This window comes from Cupressus sempervirens, chromosome 3, assembly GCF_028749045.1.
Source record: "Cupressus sempervirens isolate cs-2001-9-10 chromosome 3, ASM2874904v1, whole genome shotgun sequence".
In the NCBI taxonomy this organism is placed as follows: domain Eukaryota; kingdom Viridiplantae; phylum Streptophyta; class Pinopsida; order Cupressales; family Cupressaceae; genus Cupressus; species Cupressus sempervirens.
Genome location: NC_143120.1, coordinates 7177497 through 7199137, shown reverse-complemented (window position 1 = coordinate 7199137; position 21641 = coordinate 7177497). Strand labels below are relative to the sequence as shown.

General features: G+C 38.1%; 2 protein-coding genes across 7 annotated transcripts in view; one reads left to right on the top strand and one right to left on the bottom strand.

The window, feature by feature from the left end:
• Positions 1–6379: 6379 nt before the first annotated feature.
• Positions 6380–21641, top strand: part of LOC149564456 (translationally-controlled tumor protein homolog) — a 49259-nt gene continuing 33997 nt past the window's right edge. The window contains exons 1-4 of the mRNA XM_089818010.1: positions 6380–6655; positions 20735–20808; positions 20891–21016; positions 21114–21271. Coding sequence (XP_089674136.1) covers positions 6628–6655; positions 20735–20808; positions 20891–21016; positions 21114–21271 — 386 coding nt within the window. The 5' untranslated portion in view covers positions 6380–6627. The remainder of the gene's footprint in view (positions 6656–20734; positions 20809–20890; positions 21017–21113; positions 21272–21641) is intronic.
• The window catches only part of LOC149564455 (secreted RxLR effector protein 161-like), a 51166-nt gene continuing 36837 nt past the window's right edge, over positions 7313–21641 (bottom strand). For 3 of the 6 annotated variants that reach the window (XR_016361839.1, XM_089818009.1, XM_089818006.1), the window contains 3 exons: positions 17257–17346; positions 16880–17045; positions 7313–8149 (listed from right to left, as the gene is read on the bottom strand). Coding sequence is in view for 4 of the 6 variants with exons in the window: in XM_089818009.1 (XP_089674135.1) it covers positions 7555–8149; positions 16880–16914 (630 nt within the window). In the remaining 2 variants the exon portion in view is untranslated. Of the gene's footprint in view, positions 8150–16879; positions 17053–17256; positions 17347–21641 lie in introns of all 6 variants that reach the window. The other 3 variants (XR_016361838.1, XM_089818007.1, XM_089818005.1) reach the window with 1 other exon arrangement.

The following is a 21641-nucleotide window of genomic DNA, read 5'->3' as shown; positions in this document are numbered from 1 at the left end:
TGAACCACGTTAAATCTTGGTGCCTTGTGTTCATTTCTGTGTGTTCTATTATTTTTTGTTATTGGTTATATTTGCATGTAGTTTTTATTTCTGTCCGTGGTTTATCCTAACAAGTGGTATCAGAGCAAGGTTGTCTTTCAGTTATCCTCTACAGGAAAGTCTCACGGTTAAGTGGGAGTCTCACAGTTGAGTGGGAGCGATGGCAGATGAGGGTAAGTTGAGGGTTGACAGGTTTAATGGGCAGAACTTCCAGTTATGGAAGATGCAAATGGAAGACTATTTATATCAGAAGGATTTATGGAAGCCGTTGGAAGGAAAAGCCAAGAATCAGGGAACTATGTCAGAGGCTGAATGGGATCTTTTGGGTAGAAAGGCACTTGGAAGCATTCGATTATGCTTGGCACCATCGGTGGCATTTAATATTACAAAAGCAAAGACGACAGAAGATTTGATGAAAACCCTAGCGACACTGTATGAAAAGCCCTCCGCTTCAAATAAGGTATTTCTCATGAAGCGTTTATTTAATATGAAAATGGCAGAAGGTGGATCTGTTGCAGATCATTTAAATGAGTTTAATACTATTACTAGTCAATTATCTTCTGTGGGTATCAATTTTGATGAAGAAATTCGGGCTCTCTTGATTTTGTGTTCTTTGCCTGAAAGCTGGAATGGCTTGGTAATGGCGGTGAGTAATTCTATTCCTGGATCTAGTACCCTAAAATATGATGATGTGATCGGTGTTATTTTAAGTGAGGAAACTCATAGAAAATCCTCAGGTGGATCTACATCAGGAAGTGCTTTAAATGCACAAAGCAGGGGCCGAACAACTGAAAGAGGAAGTAACTCTGGAAATCGTGGGAAATCAAGAGGAAAGTCAAAGGGGAAGAGGTCTCAATCGAGAGGACCAAATGATTGCTGGTACTGTGGGAAACCAGGGCACAAAAAGAAAGATTGCTGGACTCGAAAGAAAAATGAAGGAGATAAATCAGATGGAGACAAAGAGGCAAATGTGGTAAGTAACAAATCCGAAGAGGATGCTTTGCTTCTGTCTTTAGAGAGTGTTGATGATTCATGGGTTTTAGATTCTGGTGCTTCTTTTCATGCTACACCTCATAGAGGTTATTTCATTGATTATGTCCAAGGGGATTTTGGGCTTGTTTATTTGGGGGATAATGAACCCTGTCAGATTGTTGGAAAGGGAAAAATTAAGATTAAGTTGCAGAATGGGAATCATTGGCTACTACATGAGGTAAGACATGTTCCAAAACTAAGTAGAAACTTAATTTCAGCAGGGCAACTCGGTGATGAGGGTTGTGTAGTTACTTTTAATGATAAAAATTGGAAGGTTTCAAAAGGTTCCCTTGTAGTAGCAAAAGGTGTGAAAGTAGGCACCTTATATCTTTGTACAGGTCATATTGTTCCTTCTACTTTGATTGTTTCAAAGAAAAATGAATATTCAGGAACAATTACTGCAGTTGAGCAGGGAGAACAAATAGCTGCTGTAGATTCTGATACAGCGCTGTGGCACAATAGACTTGGGCACATGAGTGAGACAAGTATGAAAGTACTTCATTCAAGGAAATTTTTACCAGGTCTAAAATGTGTGAATATGGATTTCTGTGAAAGTTGTGTGTATGGAAAACAAAAGAGAGTGAGTTTTGTAAAGACAGGGAAGGAAAACAAAAAAGAGAAATTAGAGCTTGTGCATACAGATGTATGGGGACCGGCTCAGGTATCTTCCCTTGGTGGCTCTCATTATTATGTTACATTTATTGATGATGCAACTAGAAAAGTATGGGTTTATTTCCTTAGACAGAAATCTAATGTATTTCAAACTTTTAAGAAATGGAAATGCTTGGTTGAAAATGAGACTGGTAAGAAATTAAAATGTCTCAGATCTGATAATGGTGGTGAGTATTGCAGTCATGAATTTGAAGATTATTGCTCCACTAATGGTATTCGTAGACAAAAAACTGTTCCAAGGACTCCACAGGAAAATGGAGTGGCTGAACGCATGAACAGGACTATAATGGAGCGCGCAAGGAGCATGAGGTTGCATGTTGGGTTGCCCTTACACATGTGGGCGGAGGTTGTCAATACTACAGTATATTTGATTAATAGAGGTCCCTCTACTCCTTTGGGTTGTGGTATTCCAGAGGAAGCATGGACTGGTAAGAAGGTGAGTTATTCTTTTCTCAAGACCTTCGGTTGTGAAGCTTTTGCTCGTATAGACTCTGAAAATAGAACCAAGCTAGAAGCTAAATCAAAGAAATGTGTCTTTGTTGGATATGGCATTAATGAATTTGGCTATAGGCTTTGGGATTTTGAAAATCATAAAATTATAAGAAGTCGGGATGTCATATTCAATGAAAAAGTGTTGTACAAAGATCTGTTGCAGCAACATGAGAAGAAAGAAGATGATTATGTAGTGCTGGATGATACTCCAAAAGCTGATGTTCCAGCCATTCCTCATGATGTGCAACAACTGCAACAACAAATACCACACACACCAGTGAATGTTAGACGGTCAACAAGGCCAATTAGACCTCCACAAAAGTTTTCTCCCTCTTTGTATTCTATTTTACTTACTAATGCTGGTGAACCTGATAGTTATGATGAAGCTGTGCAGGTGGATACTAAGATTCAGTGGGAGTCTGCAATGAAAGATAAAATGGACTCTTTGCTGAAAAATAAGACATGGGATTTGTGCAAGTTGCCTGCAGGTAAAAAGGCTTTACAGAATAAATGGGTTTACAGGTTGAAAGAAGAGGAAGGAGGTAAGAAAAGATTTAAGGCCAGGTTAGTTGTAAAAGGATTTGCACAGAAAAAGGGAATTGATTTTGATAAGATATTTTCTCCTGTTGTTAAAATGACTTCTATTCGTACTGTTTTAAGTCTTGTCGCTACTAAAGATTTGCATTTAGAGCAGATGGATGTTAAAACAGCCTTTCTTCATGGTGATTTGGATGAAGAAATATATATGGCTCAGCCACCGGGTTTTGAGGTCAAAGGTAAGGAGAACTTAGTGTGCAAATTGAAGAAAAGTTTATATGGCTTGAAGCAAGCACCTCGGCAATGGTATCTGAAATTTGATAGTTTTATGCATGAGCATGGATATAATAGGTGTCATTCAGATTACTGTGTTTATTTTAAGAGGTTGGATGATGATAGCTACATTATTTTATGTTTATATGTTGATGATATGCTTATAGTTGGGTCTAACATGGATCATATTAAGGGGCTGAAATGCCAATTAGCACATGCATTTGCTATGAAGGATTTGGGGGCAGCAAAACAAATCCTTGGTATGAAGATTTGCAGAGATAGGAAGAACAGAACATTGACGCTATCTCAAGCTGATTATGTTGAGAAGGTGTTGCAACGTTTCTCTATGGAGAATGCTAAAGCTGTCAGCACACCTTTACCTGGTCATTTGAAATTGACTAAGGAGATGTGTCCCAAGACACAGGAAGAGGAGGATAAGATGTCCAAGGTACCCTATGCTTCAGCTGTAGGAAGTTTGATGTATGCTATGGTATGCACTAGGCCAGATATTGCACATGCAGTGGGAGTCGTTAGCAGGTATATGAGTCATCCAGGATTTGAGCATTGGAATGCTGTCAAGTGAATTCTCAGATATTTGAGAGGAACATCCAATAAGTGTTTACACTTTGGGGGCTCTACTACTGATTTACAGGGCTATGTTGACTCAGATTTGGCTGGGGATATTGATACTAGGCGGAGTACTACAGGTTATGTCTTTACTATTGGTGGGGCAGCCGTGAGACAGGTTTCTAGGCTACAGAAGATTAATGCTCTCTCCACTACAGAGGCAGAGTATGTTGCTGCTACAGAGGCAGCCAAAGAGATGATATGGCTTCAGTTCTTCTTGGAAGAATTGGGACATCCTCAGAAGGATAATTATTTGTTCACAGATAATCAGAGTGCCATTCATCTTGCTAAGAATTCAGCTCTGCATTCTAAGACCAAACACATACAGTTGCGGTACCATTTCATTCAGTCAGTTTTGGAGGATGGACAGTTAAAGCTGGAGAAGATACATACCAATGAAAATCCAGCAGATATGTTGACAAAGGTTGTAACAAGGGAGAAGCTGAACTCCTCTTCAACTTCAGTTGGTCTTGTAGACTAAATGTGAATAAAAGAACAGCAGAGTCCAGGGTGGTTTGATCCAGTGGGAGCCCCATGCGGTAGTTGTATTGCTACAAGATCAGTCTCCAAGTGGGAGATTGTTGTTTAGTGTGGAGCCTGATCAGTCCCCAAGTGGGAGATTGTTAGATTGTGGTGACTGATCAGGAAAGTACTGTACATACTTCATAAATAGTGGGGTTTGGGGCATCGCCCCAGAAATTTTTTTTTTGGGAAGTAGCCGACATGGTAGCCGACATATTATGGCCGACATATGGCCGACATGTTATAACCCTAAAGCGGTTTAATACTTGTATAAAAAGGGCTTAGGGTTGGGTATTTTTTATATGTGGTGATACGAAATTGGTTCTTGCTGCAATATTGAGCTGTAAGGGATTACAGATTGTAATCAGGTTGTAATCACTGGATTGTAATAAGATCGGACTTGTTGTTTGGTGGACGTAGCTTAGGGATTGGGTGAACCACGTTAAATCTTGGTGCCTTGTGTTCATTTCTGTGTGTTCTATTATTTTTTGTTATTGGTTATATTTGCATGTAGTTTTTATTTATGTCCGTGGTTTATCCTAACACCTAGAAGGGGATTAGATTTCAAACCCTTTTGATCATGAAAGATGTAGTCCATATTCAAACTTTTGTTTGTAAAATTATTTGGTGGGCTTGGGAAGTTCTTAAGTCTTGACTATGTTGGGATGAGACTTATTTTCATGATGCTCTTTCTTTCAACCAACACAACATTTGGCAATCTTTGCTTATTCAGGTCTAGAGGTTCCCTTTAGCTTAGATTTCTAGAATTCATACTCTACTTTTCCACAAACAAGGTATTTGTACACCCCATGACCTCTTTTCTTATGTTGCCATGAATCTTCACACTTGGAAGATTTGCAGGCACAATTTTTCCACCTAGATCGACAAACATTTTAGTTGGTGGTCCTGGTACTACCTCTAAATATGCTCCACATACTTGACATTTATTTTTTCAAGTCTTAGTGAAAAGATCGGTATTGGTTTCCTTGCACTTCGTTTTGTAACTACAAGCTCAAGATGGGCTACCATCGGTTGCTTTGTCACTTGCCTATGATTTCCACATTGAACTAGTGATGGCACTTGCACTCTACCAAGTCCACTTGCTAGTGTAGATTTATCATCATTTAGTTTTTTATTGTAGAACCTAGTAGACCATTTCTTGTGGTATACTCTTTTCTAGGCCTTATCACTGGGATTTCATCTCTAGTGTCTAGGAGAAATAAATCTCGTTGTCCTTTTTGTAGATAACTTGAGATATTCATGCACACCTTTTAATATTGCAAGAGAGCCAAACAATTGAAGATTTGGATTACTGACTTCTTTTGACCCGTCTCGTAGAAAATAATTTTGTTCAGAGATTTTCCCATACATCCCAACAAATTTATGCAAATGTAGTATACTTTGAAGATGTAAATTCATCTCAGTTTATGGAAAGATAGAAATGTAGTGTTATTTATCACAACTTTCTTGATGTGAATATTTTTTCATATGCTAAAGCATGCATATGTAATAATTTCATGCTACATGTACAAGTATAAACAAATAAGGTGGCCCACTTGCAAGAACTAGTATAGAATTGGTATAATGCTAGTTCTATGACTCCCCAAGTTCTACAACATATTTCCAATTCCAACGAGCGTTCTCCACCTTGTGGCTAGCAAGGTGGTCACACTTCCTCTACTTGCTACTCTCATATGTGGCATTCTCAGGCCCCTCACTAGCAATTTGGCAGGAGAAGAAATCTCTAGCATCACTCAACTTCACCATCTTGGAGTGACTATGCTTCTAGTTGACCTTTTGACGAAGATTTTGGGTTGCATGGCTCTTCTAAGTGGCTCCCTCAATTTTCTTTGACAAGAAAGATGAATGAGGAAGACGATAATATTAAGGAGAGTTGGTCCCTTTCAAACCCTAGTCCTAACCCACTAATGCATGGGAGAAGAAGGATGACAAAGATTCACCACCTTTTGTTGGCATTGTTAAGTTCATTTGCTTCTACTACTGAATTTGTAACAATTGTACAATGTTATATATTTTTCATTTTTAAAAAATAATAAATTTATATAAATTTAATAAGAGGACCTATTCACTTTTTAAAAAACTTAAAATAAACCACAGCAAATAATAATAATAATTGAAAAAAAGGCCGTGTACAGGCTTAGATAAATCGGTAAGGTAGAGTTGGAATGACTCCAGCACCTTTGACAAGGGTCTTAAGCTGCAGCTCACACGTGCATAACACACCATCTTTTTAATAGCTCGCCGACTTGAATGCCTATGTTTTAGGACCTTTTTAGAATTGTCGTTGTTCTGAGAGGCATCCAGACACGCTCTAGAAGATATACATACAATTCTCTCCTTTCCCCAGACAAACGCACGGTTACAGTTTCTTCCATAAATTTGTATTGCTGTTCTGTTGCAAGTACAGAGAAGATGATTGTGTACCAGGACCTTCTCACAGGTTACTTATTCGCTGTTTCTTACAATTTCATGTGACTTGTTAAATTGAATGTTTGATATATAGAGATTTTAGACTTTGAGTGATTACTATTTGATATAGGATAAACCTATGAAGATGTTATACTTTGGTAACGTTACTATATGGCTGCTTGTAGATTTAATAAAAAAAAAATCAAAATGCTCCTCTTCAATCTAATGAACTGTAAACATGTTCCGTACATTAATCTCTTATATTTTTTCTTGAAATTATTTAGCACTATGCTTGTGGGCTTCTGAATCAACTGCGTGCATCTTTTTTAATCAGCATTTCGGATTATGCTCCATACTCCATGTTTCTGTACTGAAGATACTGAAACATGCATTTATATTTATTTGTTCATCCTAGGTATGCATCTATGCATTACATATTTCATGCCACGGAGGCCAAGAGTCGTCAGAAAGTTGAATTGTTTCCTACTGAAGGGAAGCCAGTTCTTGTATAACTGACCATCTCTGAGTAGTTACTCCTGATGTAGTGGTAAATGACTCTTCTCAAGAATGCCGTGCTTGGACTGTTATATTGACAACACTGTCTCTGATGAGATATGGATATAACAGCAGCACAAACAAATAAAACAGAGCAAAATATAAGAGCAGAACAGGGGAAAGTAAAACAGGATTGCTGTGATGAATATAATCTTTAGTGCACTTGTATTTCTTGTTGCATTTACAGACCACAGAGACTGTGAATTTATAATCTTCTCATCATACCTCTAGAAAGTTCTAAACAGCCACGATAAGCATAAGAAGGGGAACATTCTGGAGTTTTAGACTGTACAGGTAGAGACTTCTAGATTTTATGATTAATGCTCAGCTACCGAGCTATCAAATAAACATTTTTCTAACACCCCCCCATAATGTTTATTTGGAGAGAGTAGAAACATCTTTAAGTTGTAATAGATCTCTAAATTTTGTAAATTTTACAATAGACAATGCTTTTGTAAATATATCAGCAAGTTGATCTTTTGTTCCACAGAATTGAACCTCCACCTCTTGACTTTCAATTAGATCTCGAACAAAATGATGATGTACTTCTATATGCTTGGACCTTGCATGATATACCAGATTTTTTGCTAGCTTGATAGTACTTTGGTTATCACAAAATATTGTAGTTGGAGAGTTTTGTGGATGGTGCAATTCTTCAAGTAATCGTCTAAGCCACAATGCTTCTTGAGATGCCTTTGATGAAACAATATATTCAGCTTCAGTAGATGAAAGTGACACCGTTGATTGCTTCTTGCTGCTAAATGAAATCGGTCTCGAACCAAGATGGAAGATATATCCTGAAGTTGACTTTCTATCATCAATGTCACCTGCATAATCAGAATCTGTATATCCGACTAAAGTAGGCTCTCCTCCGTATTTATATTCGATGCCAAGCTGGTAAGTACCCTTAATGTATCTTAATATTCTTTTGGCTGCTTTCCAATGTTCAATGTGTGGATCTGCCATGTACCTGCATACAATACCAACCACATATGCAATATCTGGTCTAGTTATAGTAAGAGACAAAAGATTTCCAACAAGCTGCCTATACAATTTTCCATCCACTTTCTTTTGAGTAGAGTTAGTACTCAACTTCGGGCCTACTTCACATGGTGTATTACATGGTTTATAATCACTCATATTGAATTTTTTGAGTACATCAAGAGCATACTTAGTTTGAGAAAGCATGATGCTTCCTTCTTCTTGCCATACTTGCATACCCAAAAAGTAGTGCATTAGTCCTAAATCAGTTATTTCAAAAACTTGTTTTAGTTGATCTTTAGTTATCTCAAATCATGTGTGTGATCTCCTGTAATAATCAAGTCATCCACATACAATACAATGATAACAACTTTATCATCACTATATTTTACATACATATCTGGATCAGCTTTACTTCTTTTAAATCCAACATCTAGAAAGTACTTATTTGTTTTTGAGTACCATGCCCTTGGTGCTTGCTTAAGACCATAGAGTGATTTTCTTAATCTACACACCAAATTTTCTTCACCATATTTAATAAATCCTAGTGGTTGTTGCATGTAAATTTCGTCCTTTAAATCACCATGCAAAAATGCACTTTTTACATCCATTTGAAAAATTTTCCAACCAAACTTTGTAGCTAAAGCAACTATTGTACAAATGGAAGTCATCTTAGCTACTGGAGCAAAGGTTTCAGTATCGTCTATACCTTCTTCTTGTGAGAAGCCCTTAGCCACTAACCTTGCTTTGTATTTTTCAATAGCTCCATCTAATGTGAACTTGGTTCTATAGGTCCACTTGCAACCAAACATATTTTTTCCTTCTGGAAGTGTTGTTAGTTCCCACCTTCCATTCTTTATCAAAGAATTGTATTCTTCTTTCATAGGTGCTTCCCATTCATCTTTTCCTTTTGCTTCTTCATATGTGCTCGAAGTGTCAACCTGCATCACCTTGGTCATTAGAGCATAGTTAGCAAATATATTTCTAGGACCTTCTTGATAAATTTCTTGGATGCTGTCGTCGGTAGAAATTGTGTATCAACTGACAGGACCCTTCGGAACAAAAGCCGAACAAAATTATAGTACGACTGAACGGGAAGCATTGGGGATGGTCTATGCTGTGCAGAAGTTCAAACATTACTTGCTGAGCTACTCCGTTCGTGTTCTATGTCAATCATCAGGCCCTGCTGTATATGATCAACAAACCAGTCATTCAACGAAGGATCAGCTGATGGTTACTCCTGTTGCAGGAGTTTACCTTCAAGATCATCGTATGGCCAAGAAAGAAACATGTAAGCGCGGATCACTTGTCACGTATCAAAACAGGAGAACCGGCAGACGGTGTGAATGATGACTTTCCTAATGCACAGTTGTTTCAGATTGCTACACTACCGGAGTGGTATACAAGCATCAGCCAATACTTGTTGACGAGACAGTTTCCAAATACCATGCCACCGAATGAAAGACGGAAGTTGGTGATACAGAGCGGAACATTTCAGCGAATTAATGGACTGTTGTATAAAATGGGACCTGATCAGATCCTCAGCCATTATTTCCTCGAGGAAGAAATTCCACGAGTACTAAAAGAAGTGCATGAAGGACCGGCAGGAGGACACATGGGGCCGGACACAACTGCACGAAAGATACTTCTAGCAGGATTATGGTGGCCAACGGTATACAATGACGCTAGGGAATGGGTTGTTGCATGCGATACATGTCAGCGAGCTGGGAAACCTTTGAAGAGAGACTTCATGCCTCTGAATCCCTCTCATGCTGAGGAGCTCTTTGAACGGTGGGGTTTGGACTTCATAGGACCTCTAAAGACAAGCAGAACCAGACGGTGCCGTTACATTGTTGTCGCGACGGAGTACTTGACTAAATGGGTGGAGGCGCATGCACTACTAGACAACTCAGCGGTAAGTACAGCACAGTTTATTTATGAGCAAATTATTACCAGGTATGGCATTCCGTTACAATTAACAAGTGATAGAGGCGGACATTTTGTAAACCATGTGATTCGACTGCTTACCACGAAGTTCAAAATTTATCATTCACTATCAAGTTCGTACTACCCAAGAGCAAATGGACAGGTCGAAGCTACCAACAAAATTCTGGTATCAATTATATACAAATCCTATGCAGTCGAAGGGGAGGATTGGGAGGAGAAATTACTTTCTGCTTTGTGGGCTTACCGTATGGTGTATAAAATTACAACAGGACATACGCCGTTTCAACTAATGTTCGGACAGGAGGCCGTAGTACCAGTGGAATTCATGATACCAAGCCTGCGGATAGCACTAGAAAACAAGTTGGGCGACATGGAAAGCTTAAGGGAGCGGCTGTACAAACTGAACAGGTTGGAGGAGAAGCGATTATTAGCATAGTGGACCACTGAAGTAACGCAGAATAGGCGAAAGGCATGGCACGATAAGCACCTGAAACTAAATAGGTTTCGGCCCAGACAGTGGGTATTGCAGTACGACGGCCAAAATGAGATCAAGCCGGGCAAGTTCAAAGTTAAGTGGGTCGGGCCGTATCAGATCCGAGTAGGGGACAATGGAGCAATAAAATTATGGACTTTGGATGGACAGGAAGTACCTCAGGTGGTGAATGGCTCGAAGCTAAAGGTATACTACAGTCGAAAGACTTCTGTGTCAGAAAATGACCTTCGGGTGACCCCTTCGTCGTTGCAGACCGACGATGCCGACGGTCGAAGGGAAAACTGACTCTGCTGTTTACAAAAAAAAAAGAAAAGGAAAAATTTAAAAATTTAAATTTAAAAAAAAAAAAATGGAAAGAAAAAGTACCATACAGATTTTTAGTCTACTCACTGTACGGTTTTCACTTGATTTTTGAGTTGTACGGTTTGTGAGATCTTCAGATTGTGTGCGATTTTTAAGTTTGGGAGCTGCTGTACGATTTTTCAAAGTTGCATATTATAAAAAGTCTGGAAGCATTGATTGCCATACAAGAATTGGGAGCCACTTCAAGCTACTGTACGGATTCCATCATTGGCAGTCCCCACCGTACGGAAATTGGAGTCTCAGCACGGGAGTTCTGGAGGTTTTAATGATCATACGGACTTTTAAACAGCACGAGTAAAAGTTTATATGCAGTGTACGTCTTATCATAGGGTTGATGTACAGTTTTTACTAGAAGAAGATACCATACGGCTTGCAATAAAAGCTTACAATTCGTATGGATTTTTTTTAGCAAATAGCTATCGTACGGATTTTATAATAGGAGGAAGGGTCAAGTTACCGTACGCAGCTCTGTAGGGCATTGTACAGTTTGTTAAATCATTACCCATACAGAAGATTTCCATCATTTCAAGTGTACGGATTCCTTGTGAAGAGCAGTGTACGGATTTCAGTTACCAGCCATTGTACAATTCTTTGAATTCAGCAAAGGATTATATAAAATTTGGTTTCTGGAAAATTCATTATTGAATGCAAGGTATGGATTTTTATGAAAGCAGTATATGGCCTCTTCATTAGTACGAAATTCTGGAGCCAGGTAATTGTACAGATTTCCATCCATATCATTGGGATTATGAGATCACAGGTTTTGAAGATTGGAGTACGGATTTCAGCAGTAAACAAGGCGGTTTTTATAGTGTATTAGTTCTAGTCGGATTCAACATACTATGGTCCCTGTACAGCTAATCAGTGAAGGGCATTGAAAATATCACCGTACGGATTTGGGGAGGGAAGCTGTTGTACGGAATTGTGGTCTTCTGGTGGTGCGGCTTTGTTATTTGATTTTCCTTCTAACTTTTTCAGAGTACGGATTTACATTTCAAAGGTTGCAATTCACCATACGTGTTTGAAAGAATTCTCCACTTTACGGATTTGGAAGACCGTTAGGAAAAGACAAAGATATAACTGATGGAGTCTGCAGGTAAACGATAGTGAAAAAAACAATTAGCACAGTCTAAAGTTGTGGAGGGCAGGAGCATGGCAGGTAAAGGTAACCTGAATGAAGGCTCGAGCAGTAGCAAAGAGAAGCGTAAGACTACAGCACCTGCAGCAGCTGAAGTCACACCACAGACTATACAATTTGAAGGGTTGAATGGAACGGATTGCCCAAAATGGTGGCAAGAAGCCCCTGATGATCATCCAATTCAAGCAAGCATCAGAAGGGCACAGGTTGAATGGGCCATTCAGATCCCTGTTTTTTGCATTCGAGATTATGAAGGGTATTTGCATACCATGATTGAGACATATGACAGAGCTTCTCGAAGGAGCACATTTCAGTATCTGGGCAGGAACTTGGTGGTATCATTGAAGGCAGCCGATTTCGCACGTGTTTTTGGCATTCCAGGGCAGCAGGGCAAAAAGGTTCAGCCAAAGAAAATTCCAAAGGATGGGAAGCTATTTTTAATCAGATTAGTATGTGGAGATTTGACTGAAGCAGAGCAGGCAGCATTAGCTAAGACATCGAAGGGAAGGGGTTTAAAGAAAACAGACATTCAAGAGGGGCCATGGCGATGTCTGATGAACTTGGTCAAGAGCAGGCTCACGGGATCCTCTAGGGCATCCGATATCTCATTTCCGCAGGTGTCCATGATGAACGGAATAATGACTGGGAAAGTGTACGATTGGGCGTCTGTGCTGGTTGAACGGATGCATGAGTTTATGACTCTCCAGCACAAGACCTTCTATATGCCCCATTACGCGATTGGTCTCTTCATTGATACGGCAACACGGATGATTCCCACGGATGAGTTAGAGGCAAAACTTGGACCACTGGCTCCAAGAGAACCTCCTATCATGCGGTGGAAGCACTTGGATACAACCACTGGGCAAAAGGGTTCTGCAGGCCAAAAGAGGCCTCGGATGGACATGGTAGGGGATACAGATAGCGGCCGACAGGAGACATCTTCTGAGCAAGACAATGTGGAGGAAGAAGGGGAAGGCGAGGATGATGAGGAGGTTCAGATTGTCACGGCTACCCCCTTGCTATTTCCGCGTGCTATAGTTCCTCTAACTTCTAAGTCTGTGCCGGGAGGTCTACACTTGCCTCACATTCCTAGGTTTGGACAGACACGGCGATTGATATTGATGATTGGTGGATCCCACCAAGCGGTCACACTAGCTACATCATGGCAACACGGGGTACGGCCTTGTCCTGTCCATCCGAGAGTTGGATTTGTTGTAGGCTTTGCCCACCTGACAGCACCTGTCACCCGAGAGACTTCTTCAGCCCCTGCTGAAGCACTTCCGATAGCAGAACCCGTGGGACCTACTATAATTCAGCCAGCAGTAGTTGTTACCGTAGCACAGTCAGCAGAAGTTCAGGAACGTCCAGTAGAGAACGTACTAGACGGAGGAATGCAGGAGTGTACAGACCCAGCACAGTCCAAACAACCAGAGGTGATGGATAGAGATAGTGTTTTTTTGAGGCAACAGTTTCGACTCGTTCCTAACAGGCGTGGCTCGTCCATTCAGTCTCCCAGCTATTTTGGAGTAGCACCTGTACCAGAGCTTTAGTCTCAGGAGGAGGGAATGCCACATGATGTGGTTGCACTGACAGCAGAGGAGGCGGCACCGGATGTGGGCATGGCTCCCGCTGATGAGGAGGAGAATAGTGATGCAGAATGGTCATTGGAGGACTTCGCCAAGGAAGATTACGGGTCGGATGAGGACAGGTGCAGGGACTACCTCAGGACTATGAAGTTTGCGTTGAAGAAGGGGCATGAAGTGGCGATTCAGGCTCTGACTCGACGGAGGGAGTGGCATTTGCTCCGAGCATATATTCATGGAGGTTGTCCTCAGTGATTTCAGACTTGTTTTGTGGATAGAGGTTGGCCAGCAGTTGAGACACCAGAGATGTTGGCAGATTGGGCCACTGAGCCAGAGTTGGGACCAAGTGACACTTCGATGATGAAGCTGGCACATGAGATCGTGGGATTGTACAAAGAGGTTTACTATGCTCGGCAGCGCGCAGAGGCGGATAAGGTAGCAGACAATGTTGCAGCTCAGAGATCGCTAGCGGTTGAGAAAGAGGCAAGAGAAAAGTTAGCCGCCGACTTGGCCGACCAGCAAGTAGCATGGGCAGCAGAGCGGGCAGCACTATTGAAGGATATGGCAGCAGTTGTACAGGATAAGGACGCGGCTATCCGGGATAAAGATGCGGCAGAGCATGAGTTGCAGTTGGCTAGGAGATAGGCTATGGATGCTGCGCTTCTACTGAAGGAGGCCGTAGAGGTTAATTCTCAGATTCAGACAGATCTGCGCATCCGGATTGACCAGGTGTATGAGTTACGTCGTCAGTAGAACTCTTCTGGGACACCTTCTTCTTCTCTCTAGTAATTCTTTTATTGTTTGTGGATTGTCTCCTAATTTTACTAGTCGTAACGAGACGACTTTTCTTTTTGGGAGGGATGATGTCGTCGGTAGAAATTGTGTATCAGCTGATAGGACTCTTCGGAAAAGTTTTTGTATCAGCCGACGGGTCCCTTCGGGAAAGTTCTTGTTATGTAGCCGACGGGTAAATAGTTTGTAGCAGACATAATGTATCTGGCCGACGGATACCTTCAGAAAGGTTCCTCGAAAAGTATTTATAACCCCTTCAGAAAGCATTGTAATCATCTTATCATTGAAGCATAATGTAATGTTCTGGCATATGCGAATAATAATAAGAAGAGTTCTATTGTTCGTGTTTGTGTTCATTGTCTATTTGCAATTCTTAATTAACCTATGCGGTAAACAGATGCTTCTAAATTTTCTTGGATTTTCATTATCACTTTCACTTGATTCTTCTACTTAAGTCTCTTCCCACGTAGTAGTTTGCACACCTTGACTTTGACTATTGGTAGAATTTTCTTCGTCAATCAAAATTGGAAAAAAGACAATGTTGGAGAGTTATCATTCTTAACATCTTCATCAAACCATACATTTCTTTTAATATAGATTTCATTTGTTTTGGGATTGTATAACCTATATCCTTTTGATTCCTCACTATATCCAACCATTATGCACTTCTCACTCTTCCTTTCAAGTTTGCTCCTTCTTTCATCAGGAATGTGAGCATATACATTGCAACCAAAAATTCTAAAATGAGATACTGTAGGCTTTCTTCCACTCCATGCCTCTTCTAGTGTTATGTTCAAAATTGCCTTAGTAGGTGTTCTATTCAAGATATATACGGTAGTGTGAACTACTTCGGCCCAAAATTTAGCTAGAATGAAGCATGCACCTAGCCATTTCTATTATAGTTCTATTTTTCCTTTCAGCAACCCCATTTTGTTGGGGAAAATAAGAGACAATTGATTCCTTTTTTATGCCATGTTCTTTACAAAAATCTAAAAAAGCCTTATTCATGTATTCAATCCCTCTATCGGTTCTTATTATCTTTAAATGTTTTCCACTTTGTTTTTCAGTTAAAGCTTTAAACTCCTTAAACTTTTGAAACACTTCATCTTTCTTTTGCAGAAAATACACCCAAATTCTTCTACTATAATCATCTATAAAGGTGAGGGCATACCTTGATCCTCCAATTGATGGTGTTTTAAAAGGACCCATTACATCACTATGAACTAGATGTAGAGGAGTTTTTGATCTCCATGATTTACCTTGAGGGAAACTTTCCACATGTTGTTTTCCCATTGCACATCCTTCACATACCTTGGGGCTTAATGATATCTTTGGAAGCCCATGCACCATTTTAATTTCTCCATAAGCTTGAGACTTTGAAAATTGACATGCCCCAAACGATCATGTCATAACCTGCTCATATCATCATATTGGGTAATAGCACACATATGTTTATCTCCACATTTAGAAGTAAATTCTTGAAACTTATATAATCCATTCTCCATTTTGCCAATTGCAATAACTCGATAATTATCATTGACATCCTTGATTAAGAACTTATCATTGTAGAATTCTATTTTGTGTCCTTGACTTGCAATTTGAGATACTGAAAGTAAATTTGTTTTTAATTCAGGGACTAACTTCACATTTTTGAACAAACCATTATCAACTTTGACATCACCAGTCCCTTTAACTTTTAAAGCACTATTATACCCCAAATATATTTTCTCTATATTATTTTTACTTATTGATTCAAAATGATTTTCATTATGAGACATGTGTTGTGTAGCACCAAAATCAATAACCCAATCATCTTTGAAAGTATTATTTTCTTTACGTGCAACACAAAATGCATTTCTTTTAGAATCACCAAATTTTGGAGAATTATTTATACCTTCTTTTCTATATCTCTTTTCTTCTTGAAACATTCATTTGCCTTATGACCCATCTTGCCACAATAATTACATTTTCATTTACTTTTATTATGATCTATGAATGAAGAACCTTTATTTTCATACTTCAAATTTCTTTCTTTAAATTGATTATCTTGTGACTTCTTATAATATTGTTTTCCTTTCATTACAAATGCTTGAGATTCACCATCAAATTATTCTTTTTCTTTAACTTGTCTTTTCTCTTCTTGAACTAACTTAGTACACAATTCTTCAGATTTAATACTTTTTAGTTTATCTGCAGTATCTAAACCCCTTATAAATGATTGATAAGATTTTGGAAGACTTTGTAATATAATTTGCATAAAATCTCTATCATCTATATCTTTTCCAAGAGAGGCAAGCTCATTCTTCTTTTCCTTTAACTTACCTAAATGTGGGACTATCTCTTGTGAGCTTGATAATTTCATATTGTATAACTTAATAATGAGAGATAAGATTCACACATCACCTGAATTTTGATATAGATCCTTCAAAATCTCCCATACTTTGACTCCACTTCTCTCATTACGCACTTCCAGAAAAACCTCTTCTGAAAGTGTAAGCTTGATTAGTGCTGCTGCCCTCTTGTCCCTTTTATCCCAATTATCTTGATCCTTTCCTGGATTTGTAGGCCTCTGTTCACTACCAATCACAATATCATAACAATTTTGAAGAGAGTGATTTCAACATGAGATACCCAATCATAATAATTTTTCCCATTTAACTTAACTGTAGGCAGAGTAACACCAAGTGATTCCATTATCAAATTCTCTCCTTTTTGGATGAGAATGAAAGAGATTTCAAAAAAAACTTTAATGCTCAAATTGAATATTGAAAATGTCTCACCAATTTGTTGAACAATGTCTCTTTCTTTTGCTGCTGTATTGATCTTTTTGCCACAAGAATTGCTGATGCTGCTCACTCTTAGACTACAGCCTGCAAGTAAAAGATTCAGCCAAAAAAAAATTTTACAGCCCAAAGAACAAAGACTGCTCTGATACCATGTTGAGATATGGATATAACAGCAGCACAAACAAATAAAACAGAGCAAAATATAAGAGCAGAACAGGGGAAAGTAAAACAGCATAGCTGTGTCACATTACAATGAACAAGCTTGAGAAAACTCTAATTGTCACAAGAGAGGATAGTAGGTTAATTTTGAGTCATTCCTAATCCTTCTAGCATGCAACATAGCTAAACTCACTTGTTACACGATATTTTGCTTCTGGTGAGCATGAAATTGATCATGAACCTAAGAAGAAAACAAATCCGTAAGGGGTTTTCTTGTCATCAATCTATGTATCATGAATTGATCATACTATTATATTCCAAACCATGATTCATTGTACTACAATGTCATATCTTTGTTCTTGCATTGATCATGAAAGATAAGTATCACCAGAGCTGGTAATCAATCTAGTGTATGTCAAGTAAATTGAACTTCCAATCAATTATTAATACAGAGTTGCATTTACATGAGGAGATGGATTAGAAATAGACAAGCTGCAATACATAAGCATAGGCAAGGGTTAGGAATATACAGTATTCTGAACTTCTCAAGTACTGTATTTCCATATTCTTTATATCCAAACCGTGATCCATTTTACCATCTGTTAACTACATTCCAATGACATATCTCTGTTTCTTGCATGAATCATGAAAGATAATTGACAATAGAACTGATTTCCGATTTAGTGTATGTCAAGTAAATCAAACCTCCAATTATTAATCGATAGAGAGTTGCATTCACCTGATCAGATGGATCAAAAATACATAATTAAACTGCAATATTGATTCAATAGGCGCAGAAATGGGTTTGGAACCTATTATTTTGAATTTCTCAAGTATTGTCTTTGCATGTTGTTGTGAGATATGTAAAGATATGGTGATTAGTTTTCTGTACCTTTAAGCCGAGACAATAGTGCAGTATCCTAAGATTTGAGATATCGAATGTCTTCTTAAGATCATTCTTAGTTGTCTCAACCATTGTTTCTAAGTTGCCCATGATAACTAAGCCATCAACATATACATTGATGACGATAATGGCAGTCTCCCTCCATTCTTTGAGATAGAGATCTGGATCATATGGATGCCTTCTAAATTCACGTTGTAGAAAATGTTCATCAATTTTAATATATTAGGCCCCAGGAACCTATTTGAGACCATATAGAGACATAACAAGTTTGCAATACCTTTTCTTCTTTACCAGGTGCAATGTATCCCTCTGGCACTAGCATTACAAGAACCTGACTTTCTCAAAATATCTTTCCTCTTTCCTACTCTGTCCATCTTGATGTTTTGTAACTTTTATAAAATGAATCTTATAGTGTGTCTATTACAAGGGGGAGTTTTAATTTTGACATCTCAGTGACTTAGTTATCTGATTTTATAACCATTTTGGATTCTAACATCAACTTTCAATGTATTGACATGCATAGCATTAATCCTAGACATGCCAAATAATCCTAGATGTGATAAATATCACTATATTCAACACAATTCATCATTAATTCAATGCTTGCATTTTAAAATAGGCATATCTTTTCTTCTTATTATTGTTTAAGTATTGTTCACCCATCAATTTCACATCCTAGTTAGTGTCCTATATTTCCAGTCTTGTTTGTTCAAAGAGAGTAGGCATAAAGGAATCTCTTGACTTATGGGCACACAAAACACCAAAATATTTGTGGAGAGAAGAATGAAGTAATCCTCAACCTCCTCATGGCATAAAATGTCAATGTCTGGCAATTCCGTATCTTGAAAAATAAAACATACAATATTTTCAAGATATGCATTATCAGCAAAAATATGCCTTTCCAAAGATGAAATAGGGATTTTTTAGCAAGTTATCCACTTTTTTTATTGTATTACACGAAAAAGGCTTGAATACTTTAAAGACGGAGACTTGTAAGTGCTTTTTCCATGTAAGCATCATTCTTGTAGAACTGTAACAGAAACCCAAACTGCGATACTTTGCAATGTGCATTTTATCTGCATATTTTTTTAGTATTATCTCTCATGTTAGCAATCTTGTGCAATCTAAAGAAACCAAGGTTTGTAAGAAAACAAGTAAGAGAATAGAACATGAGGATTCCCATTGACAGGTGGATCCTTAAACAAAAGATGCAAACGTAATTTTTTCTAAGGTAATAAATTCATTAATATACTGCCTGACATCAAATATATCAAGGATTTCTGGCATATTAGCTAGTGAGTATTAAGCCAGAACTTCTATTCTTGGTTATTGATCCATAAGCGGAAAAACATATATAAAATTTCAAAGGTACCAATGATTAGGATAGTATGATTTTAAGAATTTAGGAGAGGATTGTATGTACCAAGGTACTAAATTCCTGCTGCCACTTAGCAGGTGAGGCTTCCTTTTCCTGATTTATTACCCACATGAAAATCACAGCTGACCAAGAAATATATAACAAGCGCACACTGCAAACTATTGACAAATTTCTGTCCATTTTTAACCCTCGAGTCTTAATGGGACAGGGCTCCTAATTTATGATGTTGTCTCTGCTAAACATGATTACCTGTACAAGTCTTTAAAAAGTTGTAAGCTTCAGTTGAATGGCTTGCATGTAACCGTGAGACAATAATCTGGATTCTGTATTATTCTATTTTTATTAAAGACAATAACATCACCATACAAATTTAAGTGCCATGTATCTTTATTCTTGTCTATTTCCATGATGTCACTGGTGATAGAAAACAAAAGTAATTTCTTCATGCAGCGGTATCAACGAACAGTTTATTTCAGTTTGCATGAGCTGGACAAAGAAGATTTATATGCACAATAAACATGCTGCAGTCATAATCAGGTCAACTTATATTTGTTGGAAATGAGGAGGATTATTCAGGCAAAACTCCACTTTGAAAATATTTGAATGATGGTTTTAATAAAGCGGAGACTTCCACTGTTATTTCCGTCAGTTTCATGTAATTTTGGTCATCATGCATTTAATAAACTAGTGTTAGGTATATGTTAGCATGGATTGTTATGGAATGAATAGCCATGTAGATGTAGTCAATATAATGCAGACCTCAACAATAAAGAGGAGTATTGTAATGTTCTTGGCAGTAAGATGAATCAATAAAAGTTTTTGGTTCTGCTGTAGCAGCATGACAGGCTTATGATTTAATGTTTACTTGCATTTATCATGTTTGTTTGATTGACTATTTTTTGTAGTAGTAATTGATATTATAAGTATTTCTGACGTTCTTGCTAACAACTGGGTCATCATCTTATTCTCAGCTTTACAACAGATATTTTAAAAGTTCAGGATTACAAGAGATGTGATCTTTAATTTTGCAGGTGATGAGCTTCTTTCTGATTCTTTTCCCTGCAAGGAGATTCAAAACGGGATTCTATGGGAGGTTGATGGAAAGGTAAGGCTTGGACTGTAGGTTCTTCTACCATAGATGGCTGCGTCTCTAGCATCTGCACAACATCATGACGTTTTTTTTGCAGTGGGTTGTTAAAGGGGCTATTGAAGTGAACATTGGAGCAAATCCCTCAGAAGAGGGCGGCAATGAGGAAGGCATAGATGACCAACCTGTTAAAGTTGTTGACATTGTTGACACATTTCGACTACAGGTAAGTTATGAGTTGTAGAACTGATAAAGTCTGCATACAGTGTTATTTCCATTAAAATTTTACTTGAATCTGACTTTACAGCCCTTTACTTCGATAGGAGCAACCTTCCTTTGACAGGAATTCATTTATGGCACATATGAAGAGATATATTAAGAGCCTTACACCAAATCTTCCTGAAGAACATCAAGAGAATTTCAAGGAAAATGTTGAAGGAGCTGTTAAATGGCTTCTTTCAAAACTGGATGATCTTCAATTGTGAGCATTATCATTTTAATGCTTTTATAAAGTATAATTGAGACTGATCGACACACATAAGCACAAACAATATGAAATTGAATACTGCGTTGGGTGGTTTTTGCTTGGTTAGAAATCAGTTGTCTATAACTAATTATATCTTTCCTGTTTGTACAATGTATTCTTTTTATTAATAGATTATTGTCTTCTTGTTTTGTCTTGTTTGATGAAAAGAGGGATTTATCAGTTCCCTTCCTCCCAAAATAAGTAAGTAAAATAAAGTCAGACCAAATTATCATGGCAAAAACACTTTATAAGAGTGAAATTGTCTGATTATTTTACAAAAATTTCAAATGTTTACATTGCCAATATTTTTTTTGCATTTAATATG